This window comes from Hypanus sabinus, chromosome 2, assembly GCF_030144855.1.
Source record: "Hypanus sabinus isolate sHypSab1 chromosome 2, sHypSab1.hap1, whole genome shotgun sequence".
NCBI classification, from domain to species: Eukaryota; Metazoa; Chordata; class Chondrichthyes; order Myliobatiformes; family Dasyatidae; genus Hypanus; species Hypanus sabinus.
This window is the reverse complement of record NC_082707.1, coordinates 163,715,641-163,727,722: the sequence shown is the minus strand read 5'-3', so window position 1 is coordinate 163,727,722 and position 12,082 is coordinate 163,715,641. Positions and strand designations below refer to the sequence as shown.

Below are 12,082 nucleotides of genomic sequence, written 5' to 3'. Positions count from 1 at the left end.
ACGCACAAAAAAAAGTCATTTAATGCATTCTCCTTGGTGGAGTGAATAGAGATACTAAAGAGCTATTCCACAATGACAGAGACTGAACCTCCCACTATGCCCTCTGGATTCAACACTTGAGCCAGTGACAGCTCTGAGACATGCTGAGCTGATGGTCAAACGCACATTGAATCTGACCCTTCAGCTGTATACACTAGGAATGCCTGGCATACAAGGATAAAGATTCATTGAAAAAATAAGTTCAACTTAAATTTGATTTGTTTCTTTATTTCACTTTATATTTATTAATTCAGTTTTCAACTGAAATGATTGTTTGAATTACTTAAACTGTTTGATTTTAATTATCTTCAAATTTGAACAGTGGCATCATCCTGAAGGCCTTCTGGTCTGAAGTGGGTTAGGATGGGATTCCGGATCCACTGGCAGGCTGTTTGCTACTTGCAGCTCACAGCCTTATGGAAGAATTGCAGAGTGAATATCGCCATCTGGCCCATCTACCAGGCACATGTGGCCACAGCGTTAGTGTACAGGGCATTGGTAGTCCACAGGTTGGATAGAGCACCACTTGGTCCAATGCACTGTGCGTTGGTATTGGTTTATTATTGTCACATGTACCAAGGTACAGTGCATTGAGGTAGAAAAAGGTAAAACAATAACATACAGAATATACTGTGGCAGCTGCAAAGAAAGTAAAGATATATAATAAAATGCAAGATCATTACAAGGTAGATTGTGAGGTGAAGAACCTGTCATCATGCAAGAGGTCTGTTCAAGAGTCTAAGAACAGCAGAATTGAAGTTATTCTTAAGCCTGGTGGTATGAGTTTTTCAAGCTTTTGTATTTTCTGCCTGATGTGATGGGGGAGTGACATGTCCAAAGTGGGCAGAGTCTTTGATTATGTCGCTGCTTTACTGAGGGTACTTGAGATGCTAACTTTGAATAAAGTAAAACAACCTAGTGACCAAAGGCAAGACAGGTGATAACAAGGCAGGAAGTGAAAAATCACATGGGTCATTATGAAATAGTCCCTGTGAAAAAGTACTAGAGCCAGAGATGAGACATTGACACTAATTTTAATGCTACAGGGAACAGCAAGACTTGGTCAGCAGAATTCCTTGATTAGTCCAGGAGAAAAACCATTCTGCTTTCATGCCCATGGGAATTCCAGAAAGTTTTTAAGTTGTTGAAATGGCCTTAGCAGCTTCTTCCTGCTCAGCTATTCTCCCCATGATTTGGAATTAGGAATTAGCACCTACAATCTCCTAATTCAAAAATCAAAATTCCATTGCAATCCAAGTAATATCACTGGGGGATAAATATACAATCCAAAGTGTCCCAGAACAAATAGCCCTTCTGAGCTTGTTGTGAGATAACTTTCATATTCCTTGGCATCTTTTGTTCACTACCCATTCCCACCAAACACTTCTCCACCTTGTCTGTCTATATTTGTTACAGCTGTAATCCAAAATTAATATATACCTGAAGAGTCTTATGTATTTATCACGATATTCAGTTTTTCACCTGCAGCCTTTTTAAGTGGTCTGGTCTTTCAGCACATTGGAACTCTGTGTTTTGTCACGTGGAGTCTAATACTAAGTTGTGAAACTCAGAGTGTGCAACTGTAGTGAGTCATGAAGAGAATTTAGTACTTCTCTGAAGACGGGAGGTAAAGGAGTGGGGTGGAATTAAACAGTCTGCTTAATGCACTGATACACAGTATGTTATAGTATAGTTCTTTATGTGTATGTCACACACAATCATGGAGGTTATTGTGCATACTTAGTGACTTCAGTTACCATGCAGCATGCAATTGATGTCGTGACCATGCTTTTCACAGAGATTTATTTTGATAAGTAATTTCATTACTTCATAATCTCCTGCTTCCAACACTGGGTAATCTGGCATTTAATCTCAGAATTTTGCATGCATGGCACTTAGTGTGAATCTTTGAAGGTTCATCAAAAGGTTAAATTATAAATTCAATAACCTGTGCAAATCCTCATTCCTTATTGGTTAATTCAAGCATATCATTGCAATTAATAAATACCCCTCCTTTAGGCTCCTCAGCCACAGTATCAACCACCCAGTTGTCATTATTTCCATACAATATTGATCTCTGGCCAACTCACCTGTTCACTCTGATGTGAAGCCAACCAACACTACCTAAACATCCTCAGTTTTACCATTCCCTCAGGTCCTAACCATCACCCCACACCCAACAAATACCTCACTGCGATCTCACATGTCTTGCACATTCAATTGCATCTGAAGGATATATCCAATGGCAGTTCAATAACCTGCATCTTCGGATACTAAAGAAGTGTGCAGAGAGACTTCACAGTTTATGCAACAACCCTTGTGTATCTGTCAGGGCGTTTGATATACAATTGTTTAGATCATTTTCTGTATTGTTAAAGCACCTCAACTTGGAAATTACTAAAGTACAAATTTTTTCAAGTACAATTTCACCTTTATAATTTCACTACAAACACTAATTTACAACTTTAACTGTGATACAGGGTGGAAACAATGCTGGCCACACTGTTGTGGTGGATGGGAAAGAATACAAGTTCCATCTTTTCCCAAGTGGCATTATTAACCCAAAAGCTATTTCATTTTTAGGTAAGTAAACTGATTCAATGAATATAGAATAAAAGTTTGAATGTAATGTAAATATGGACAAATGTTACCATTGCTTGGATCAAAAAGGTATGTGGATCTTCCTTTTTCATACTTTTAAGAAATAGCCTTTGCAAAATACTGCTCACCAGCATTCTTAGATTAGATGGAGAAAAATTGTTTACCAAATCTGTTCTGGAGATTATTATGTAACTTCTACGGGAAGCTTGAAACATCGAGGGAATGAGGTCAGAGTTCTCAATGATCTCCTTACCAATGACAATAAGCATAGAAATTAGTATACAAACAAGGAAAGTCAACACTGAGGCAAGAGATTGTTAGGGATCTTTGATCACTGATGTACTTGTTCTCATGTCATTGAGATCCATAGAAAAACAAAGACAACAAGGACAGAAAGATTCTATATACTTGCATTACACAGATGTAACTTAGTACTGTCTTTTTAGTTAAAATGATTTGATATACAGTACATTTAACAAGAACGTCTTAACTCAAATAGTTGTACCCAGGAATGTACAAAAAATGATAATGTGTTCATTATTTTCAGAAAAAGTTAGACATTAATTTGCAGAGATGGGAGGATGTTACTGAGGCGTAATCGAACTACAGAGATTGGATAACAAAATCGTTAAAAGTCTATCCTCCATACAGAAATAAATAAAATTGAAGCAGATTTTAATGCCATTTCATGTTATAGTGGGGAAAATTATTATCTTCAAAGAACTTGAATTTCACACCAAAAGAAATTAATGCTCAGGGCTCTTTATTCTGCTAGAAAAGTTACACTTCTGTAGAGAAGGATGTTCTAGACCATTGACTCTAAACTGAAATCACTTAAGACTTTTGATGAACTTTTAACTTATTATAGATTGCAATACCTAGCTGTACCAATATCTCTCACTGTTTTTACTACTTTAGGGAATGGTGTAGTAATACATCTGCCTGGATTGTTTGAAGAAGCTGAGAGAAATGAAAAGAAAGGTATTTTAGTTCCAGATTAAGCATCGTTCCTTTGTAACATGCAAAAAAATACTCCCTTATGTGACAATATTTCTATATCTATAGTTTTAGATGTGCAGGAAACACATCTAGTCACCTGGGAATACTTTTCATCATTACTGTTTAACTTGCCAATTGTAGGTTCAAAAGTAAATGGATAAGATGCATTTTATCTCACTCGGATATAGCCTCCTCTAGCTAAATATATTCATGTTTAAATGCTTTTTGTCCTTGTCTATAATTATTTTAAACTTAGTGATATCGTGATCACTGCTCCCCAAATGCAAATTTCTGATGCATGATTGCTTTAATGTCTATTCTGTATTATATTTCTTTGTTAGACTGAAAGCACACTGATCAAGAAAGTTTTGTTTTTACTGCTTTTAAGAATTCTTCAGACTTCTGGCCTTTTATCCCTGCATATTGGGGTAATTGAGATCCTTTGTTTTCTTAGTTATTGCATCTCTTTGTAATATGGTGGCAATTCTTTTGCTACTATTTCCTCCCCATCTGTAGAATGCAGCTGGTGATATAATAGCTTTTCTCTTCCTTAACTTTAACTAAATTTGTTCTGTCTTTTAAGTCACTAACTACATATATTATTGTTAACAAACAAGAGAAAATCTCCTTATGCTGGAAATCCAAGCAACACACAAAATGCTGGAAGAACTCAGCAGGCCAGGTAGCATCTATGGAAAAGAGTATAATCGATGCTTTGGGCCAAGTCCCTTCATCAGGAATGGAGAGGAAAAAATGATGAGGACTCAGAGTTAGAAGGTGGGTGGAGGTGGAGAAGAAACACAAGGTGACAGGTAAAACTGGGAGAGGTGAGGGGTGAAGTGAAGAGCTGGGAAATTGAATGGTAAAAGAGATAGAGGGCTAGAGAACTGGAAATCTGATAGGAGAGGACAGTAGGTTATGAAAGAAAGAAAAGAGGAAGAGCACCCGAGGGAGGTGATGGTCAGGTAAAGAGATATAGTGAGAGAGGGAAATTGAAATGGTGAAAGAGATCGGGGGTTATTACTGGAAGTTTGAGAAATCAATGTTCATGCTATTAGGTTGGAGGCTACCCAGACGGAATATAATGTGTTGTTCCTCTAACCCAAGTGTGCTTTTTGAGGGAGTCTTTTATTATTGTCACCATATCATAGTTTCACAAGTGTAATTACTATTTCAGTTTATTAATCTTTTAAAAATCATTTTGTAGGATTTTTTGACATGTATTGTCAAATATTAGAGAAAAAATATCAAATGTTAGAGGACATAGCTTTCATATGAGAGAAAAAATCTTTAAAGAAGCTATGAGGCAAGTTTTTTATAACACAGAAAGTAGCAGGTTTCTGAAATGTGTTGCCAAAGGATGTGGTGGAAGCAGATATGACAGCAGTGTTTAAAAGGCCTTTAGTCATTTGAACAAGCAGGGAAGGAAGGGATATAGATCATGTGTGGGCAAATGAGCAGTTTAATTTGGCATCATGGAAATTGCTGGGGCCCTGGTAGAGATATTTAAATCATCCTTAGCGACAAGTGAGGTACCAGAGGATTGGAAGATAGACCAAGTTGGTCCATTGGTAAGAAAGGCCCTAAAGATAATAGGAAGTTATAGGCCTGTGAGTATGACATCAGTACTGGGAAAGCTATTTGAAGGTATTCTAAGGGACCAGATATATGAGTATTCATATAGACATGGACAGGTTAGGGATAACCTGGCTTTGTACGTGGTAGGTCATGTCTAACCAATCTTAAAGTTTTTCGAGGAAGTTACCAGGAAAATTGATTAAGGCAAGGCAGTGGATGTTGTCTACATGGATTTAGCAAGGCATTTGACAAGGTCTGGCATGGGAGTTTGGTCAAGGAGGTTCAGTCACTCAGCATTCAAGATGACGTAGTAATTTGGATTCAACATTGGCTTAGTGAGAGAAGCCAAAGAGTGGAAGTAGATGCTTGCCTCTCTGACTTGAGGCCTATGACTAGAGGTATGCCACAGGGATCAGTGCTAGCTCGGTACATTGTGGTTTGCTGTCTATATCAATGATCTGGACGATACTGTGGTTAATTGGATCAGCAAATTTGCAGATTGCACCAAGATTGGGAGTGTAATGGACAGCAAGGAAGACTATCTGGGTCTGGACCAGCTGAAAAATGGCAGATAGAATTTAATGCAGACACATATGAGGGTTGTACTTCAGTAGTACCAACTAGGGTAGATCTTACACAGTGAACGCTCGGGCACTGAGGAGTACTGTTGAACAAAGGGATCTGGGGATGCAGGTCCATAATTCATTGAAAGTGGCATCATAAATCAATAGGGCTATAAAGAAAGCTTTTAGCACATTGACCTTCATAGATCAATGTATTGACTATAGGAGGTGGGATGTTATGTTGAATTTGTGTAAGATGTTGGTGAGGCCTAATTTGGAGTATTATGTGCTGTTTTCGTCACCTACCCTGAAGAAAGAAGTAAATCAGTTTAAAAGAGTACAGAGAAAATTTACAAAGATGTTGCCAGGACTGGCGGACCTGAGTTATAAGGAAAGATTGAATAGGTTAGTACTTTATTGCTTGGAACATAGAAGATTGAAGGGAGATTTCATAGTGATATACAAAATTGAAGGGTATACATAGGGTAAATGCAAGCAGGCTTTTTCCACTGAGGTTGGGTGGGACTACAACTAGAGGTCATGGATTAAGGGTGAAAATTTTAAGGGGAACATGAAGGGAAACTTTTTCACTCCGAGGTTCATGAGAGCGTGGAATGAGCTGCTCGTGCAAGTGGTGCATGCAAGCTTGATTTCAACATTTAAGAGAAGTTTGGATAGGTACATGGATGGTCGTATTACGGAGAACAATGGTCCTGGTGCAGATTGATAGGAGTAGGCAGTTTAAATGGTACAGCATGGAATAGATGGGCTGAGGGGCCAGTTTCTGTGGTGTATTTTTCTCTGACTCTATGTTAGCCTCCAATATCATTCCAAAAATATCCAAAGCAAGTGCAAAGGATACCGCCGTCTCTTCTTACAGGACCTTTTACAGCTTTCAAGATTCATCATTAAATTCAATAGTGAATAAATACCAATTCCAATTTTATATTTCATATTTTTAGCAGTCACAACTTTTCCCTACTGTAATAACTCAATAAAGCATAAAACAGTACAGCACAGGCCTTTCGGCCCACAATGTCAAGCCAACCTTTTAACCTACTCCAACATGAATCTAACCCTTCCATCCTATGTAGCACACCATTTTTCTTTCAACCATGTACCTTACTAACAGTCATTTAATGTTTTTAATGTACCAGCCTGTTCCACCATTACTTGGCAGTGCATTCCATGTACTTAACACACTGTGTAAAAAAAAAACCTACCTTTGATATTCCCTGTTTACGTTCCTCCAATCACCTTTAAACTATGACCCCTTGTATCAGCTATTACCGTTCTGGGTTATAATATTATGGCTGTTCACTCTAACTATTTTTGCACCTTGATCTAATTTAATCCTTAAAGTGGGCTGAGAAGTGGCAGATGGAGTTCAACCCGGAGAAGTGTGAGGTGCCTTGGAAGGACAAACTCCAAGGCAGAGTACAAAGTAAATGACAGGATACTTGGCGTGGAGGAGCAGAGGGATCTGAGGGTACATGTCCACAGATCCCTGAAAGTTGCCTCACAGGTAGATAGGGTAGTTAAGAAAGCTTATGGGGTGTTAGCTTTCATAAGTCGAGGGATAGAGTTTAAGAGACGCGATGTAATGATGCAGCTCTATAAAACTCTAATTAGGCCACACTTGGAGTACTGTGTCCAGTTCTGGTCGCCTCAGTATAGGAAGGATGTGGAAGCATTGGAAAGGGTACAGAGGAGATTTACCAGGATGCTGCCTGGTTTAAAGAGTATGCATTATGATCAGAGATTAAGGGAGCTAGGGTTTTACTCTTTGGAGAGAAGGAGGATGAGAGGAGACATGATAGAGGTGTACAAGATATTAAGAGGAATAGACAGACTGGACAGCCAGCACCTCTTCCCCAGGGCACCACTGCTCAGTACAAGAGGACATGGCTTTAAGGTAAGGGGAGGAAAGTTCAAGGGGGATATTAGAGGAAGCATTATGTCAAGTGTCTTATGTCAGGACTTTGCAGTGGGTACAGAAGAGCTTTACTAAAAGGATTCCAATGATCAGGAACTTTAATTATGCTATGGTTGTTCTCTTTGGAGCAGAGGGATTGCAAGGAGATCTCATGGAAGTGTTTAAAATCTTGAAGTGTATAAATGGTGTAGGTAGAGAAAAACTGTTCCCATTGATGGGGGAACTCATGAACCAAAGGACAAAGAATGAAGATGATCTGTAAAAGATCTAAGACTGATGAGATTAAAGTATAGGATAAGTGGCTAGGAGAATTGTGAAGGCAGATTCAATTGTTAATTATCTGAAAGGAATGAATTTGCAGACATCTGGGGAGAAAGCAGGGGAGTGCGCTTGATTTGATTATTCTTGTGCCAATGTAGATTTTTGAGTCAAATGGCATCCCACATGCTATAACCATCCTATGATTCTTTAAAGGTGTCATGAAACTTGTGGGTCAGCTCCCACACAACTGGCTTTATTTTAGTTAAGTAGAAACTCTGCTAAAAAAAAAACTATTGATCTATGTCTCAAATATTTTTTGGGTTTATTCTTGTCACATGTACCAAGATAGAATAGAAAGCTTTTGTTTTATGCGTCATCCAGATCGTGCCAAACATTATTACATTATCGTAGTAGAGAGAAAATAGAGTGGAAAATATAGTGTTACAGCTACAGAGAAAGGCCAGCAGTGGTAGACAAAAAAAAGCGTAAAGGCTATGGTGAAGCATGTTGAGAGTTCAAGAATTCATCCTTTAGCATATGAATGATGTTTTAAATTCTGCATTTATCTCCTATTTTCAAATGCATTTTTTTTTGTCAGGCTTAAAAGAATGGGAGAAGAGACTCATTATTTCAGACAGAGCACATTTAGGTAAGTTAATTTAAAGCTTCTCAGCAACATCTTAAAAGTGTAAAACTTCAAATATCGTGCCGACAATGCTTTAATGTTTTCTCTCAGACCTAGAAAACAGTAAGTATACCTATTGAAGCTTTAGTTTTGAACTCAACATTATTTTTCTATTTAATTTGACAGTGTTTGATTTTCATCAAGCAGTTGATGGGCTCCAAGAAATCCAGCGGCAAGAGCAAGAGGGGAAAAAGTAAAAAGTGTCTCAGTGTTAAATGTGTGCTGCAACAGATTTTACTACATGTTAATAACTCAGTCAATGTGTGCTGCTAAAACTCCACTTTGTAGAGTTGCTTCCAATTGTAAAAGTATGACTGTAGGCATCTAATAATTCTGATGTATGAAATACCAAATACCCCTTTGAAGGTCTGTTTTCATTGTTACATGGCTGACTTCAGTGATTTCGGTACCAAGTAACAATAGAGAAACTGAATTAAACATCAAATTTTAAATGGAATAACCTGCTATAAGAACTCAGAATGGTAGTGATAATTGTGCTGTATGTTTGTATTGTGCGTTGACCAAGCTGGAAGAAATACCCAGAAGCAGTTGAATGAATGTAATTATCTCCTGTGTAGCTACGAGAAAATGCCTCCAGTTAGTTAAGCCCTTCACCCCTCCTGGGGTGTAGGCTGCTGACAGCAGCTCGCCAGAGTCCTTTACCCTGAGCCAGTCTTACAGCTAAATTTTCAAATACACTAGTGCTGTTTATAATGATTCTGTTTTTAAGTCAGATGTAGATAGACTCATTTTTCGGGTACACTGTGAGGCTACCCGATATCAGTGAAAATCTGCTAATCCTGACTAACAAAGTTGAAAACATATCCTTAACTTCAGAAATTAAATATCATATTGGTAGAACAGATTTTGTCAGAAAGGGAGTGGATCATAATGCAGAATAAATTGAAATGAGATATTTTATTTGCCACAATCTTGAAAAAACACTTGTTAAAAAATCATTGTCTTGTATAACCAACTGACATGAATAGATAACTCTGGTTGCACTTTTGTTATACAATATATAAAGGAGACTTTTTGTACACAGTACAGTGAAGAATTATATGTTGTTATTCTAGTATTGGCACAACAAAGAAAGGAATAGGACCAACATATTCGTCAAAAGCAGCTCGAACTGGTCTTCGTGTCTGTGACCTTTTGGCTGATTTCAATGACTTCAGTGCCAGGTAACAACAGAGAAACTGTGGTTAAACATCAGAATTTAAATGGAATAACCTGCTATAGTATGGTAGTGATGGTTGTGCTGTATGTCTATATTGTGTGTTGACCAAATTGGAAGAAATACCAAGTAACAGTTGAAGATTTGTAAGCAACTCCTGTGTAGCTACATGGAAATAGGTTTTGTAATAAGTTGTTTAATATTGGCTAAGCATTGCTGAATTTGATAAAGGAGGAGAAAAATAGATTTAAAGCAGAAAATTGGTGAAAAGCAAATAATAGATACTTTTAGTGCTGATTTAACAAAAAAACCCTGAACTTACTTGTTATAAATTCTGTCTAAATGTGATGTAGTCAGTGCAAAAGTTGATGTTTTATTTCAAAAAATTGTATTTCAGAAAATACTTAGTTGTCTGAAATGACAATATTATGCTTATAAGGACAATTAATGCAGACCATTACTAAATGCAGATAATTTTTAACTTTGTATTCAATGAAGGTCTGACTGCAGTAGGGCATTGAATTAAACTTTGAACATGCACATGCTGATCAAGTACATAAAATTATGAAAAGCATTTATAGATGAGGCAATAAGACACTTTTCTCCATAGCAGAGTAGTCTGGAACTAGAGGGCTTAAAATTAGAGAAGATCTCGGCAAAATTGTTTCACCTAGAGCAGGGATTCCCAACCTGGGGTCCATGGTAGGGGTCTGTGGCTTAAAAAAGTTTGTGAACCTCTGACCGATAGGGTCTTTAGAATCTGGGATGCATAACTGCCAGAGAGTCTCATGACATTAAAGAAGTATTTGAATGATTCAACATCAAAGTACATTTATTATCGAAGTATGTATACAATATACAACCCTGAGATTCATCATCCCACAGAGGGCCATGAAACGAAGAAATACCATGGAACCCATTCAAAGAAAATCTAAAACACCCAGTGCACAAAAAAGAACAAATTGCATAAACAGCAAAAAAAAGTGAAAAACACGGATTATAAAACATCAAACCATAGAGTCATTGAAACAGACTAAGAATGTTCAGTTCAGTTCAATGAACTAAATGAGTACTTAAATCACCAAAGGATAGTGCTGTTGGATATTATTAGTATCAATAGATGCTCAATAATTGAATGTTAGCTAAGCAGTCTGTTTCTGTGCTGTATGTCTCTAGGGTCATGCGGGCAGTCATTTAAACTAAATATAATTTATGCGGCAGGTGTATCCACTGGAAACAACCAGGTACATCATGAACCCTGTAATAGCCTGACAATTTAATTATAGCTCTGCCATTTCTTTAATTAGTGGATGGACTCTTTGTTCAGAGGCCAGACAGTCATTGAATTGAGCAGGTTGTGTGTCAATAAAGTAATGTTCGATTACGCTAGCACAGAACAAACTGAATCACCATGTTCTGTGCTGAAATATCAGGTACAAAAGGAAAGGATCCTAATGAAGATGTTTTATATAATTTTTGTATTTCTGACAGATTTAAACTTCTGGCACAACAATATCAGTCCATGTTCCCAAGTCTGAAAATCGATGTTGAAGGACAGCTAAAAAAGTTAAAGGTAAAAGCATGGGGGGACGTTGCTAACTAAAAATACTTATTGTTATGTTAATCAAACTGAATCTGAAAATACACCTGTACTATATCATGGCATCATGCATTTACTTCTCATAACAGTGTATATACTACAACCGTGACAGTAACCTTCTGTTGGAGTGATTTAAAACTAATCTAACTCATCAGGGGTGATTGGTCAGTTTGTGGCCTAAGGTAGAAAGAGATGAGTTATTAACTTCAAACTTTCTGCATAATCACTCAAAGATTTGACCTGCATGTGCATGTAATGAGAGCTGTATAACTCATCTCTTTCTACCTTAGGCCACAAACTTATCAATCACCCATCTGTGGACACTTTCTGGAGGTCCAAGATCCGTATGCACCACGACCGCTGGACTAAGTGTGTAAATGTAGGAGGGGGCTATGTTGGAAAATAAATGTGCTAGGTTTTCTAAAATTGACTCCTTCTACATTGGGCCACAAACTTATCAATCACCCTTCGTATTTCAGGTTGAGACCCCGCATCAGTACTATCTATCTCTCTGATACTGTCTCTCACCTCCCTCAATTAAGCCCATTATCCATCTGTTCTGGATTTCACTTCTGCAGTGACAGGAACTTGTAGAGGGAAGGGCTTTGTGTCATTACTCTCACGAGAAGCTCCCTTTACTGCA

The 12,082-nt window shown here is 37.7% G+C and overlaps 1 protein-coding gene across 2 annotated transcripts in view; it reads left to right on the top strand.

The window, feature by feature from the left end:
• LOC132386054 (adenylosuccinate synthetase isozyme 1 A-like) overlaps positions 1–12,082 on the top strand; it is a 58,700-nt gene that overhangs the window by 12,013 nt on the left and 34,605 nt on the right. Inside the window, exons 2-7 of one of the 2 annotated variants that reach the window (XM_059958346.1) lie at positions 2,520–2,622; positions 3,559–3,621; positions 8,576–8,626; positions 8,789–8,855; positions 9,739–9,846; positions 11,331–11,412. In XM_059958346.1, the coding sequence (XP_059814329.1) occupies positions 2,520–2,622; positions 3,559–3,621; positions 8,576–8,626; positions 8,789–8,855; positions 9,739–9,846; positions 11,331–11,412 (474 nt within the window). Of the gene's footprint in view, positions 1–2,519; positions 2,623–3,558; positions 3,622–8,575; positions 8,627–8,788; positions 8,856–9,738; positions 9,847–11,330; positions 11,413–12,082 lie in introns of those variants that run through there. The other variant, XM_059958350.1, reaches the window with a different exon arrangement.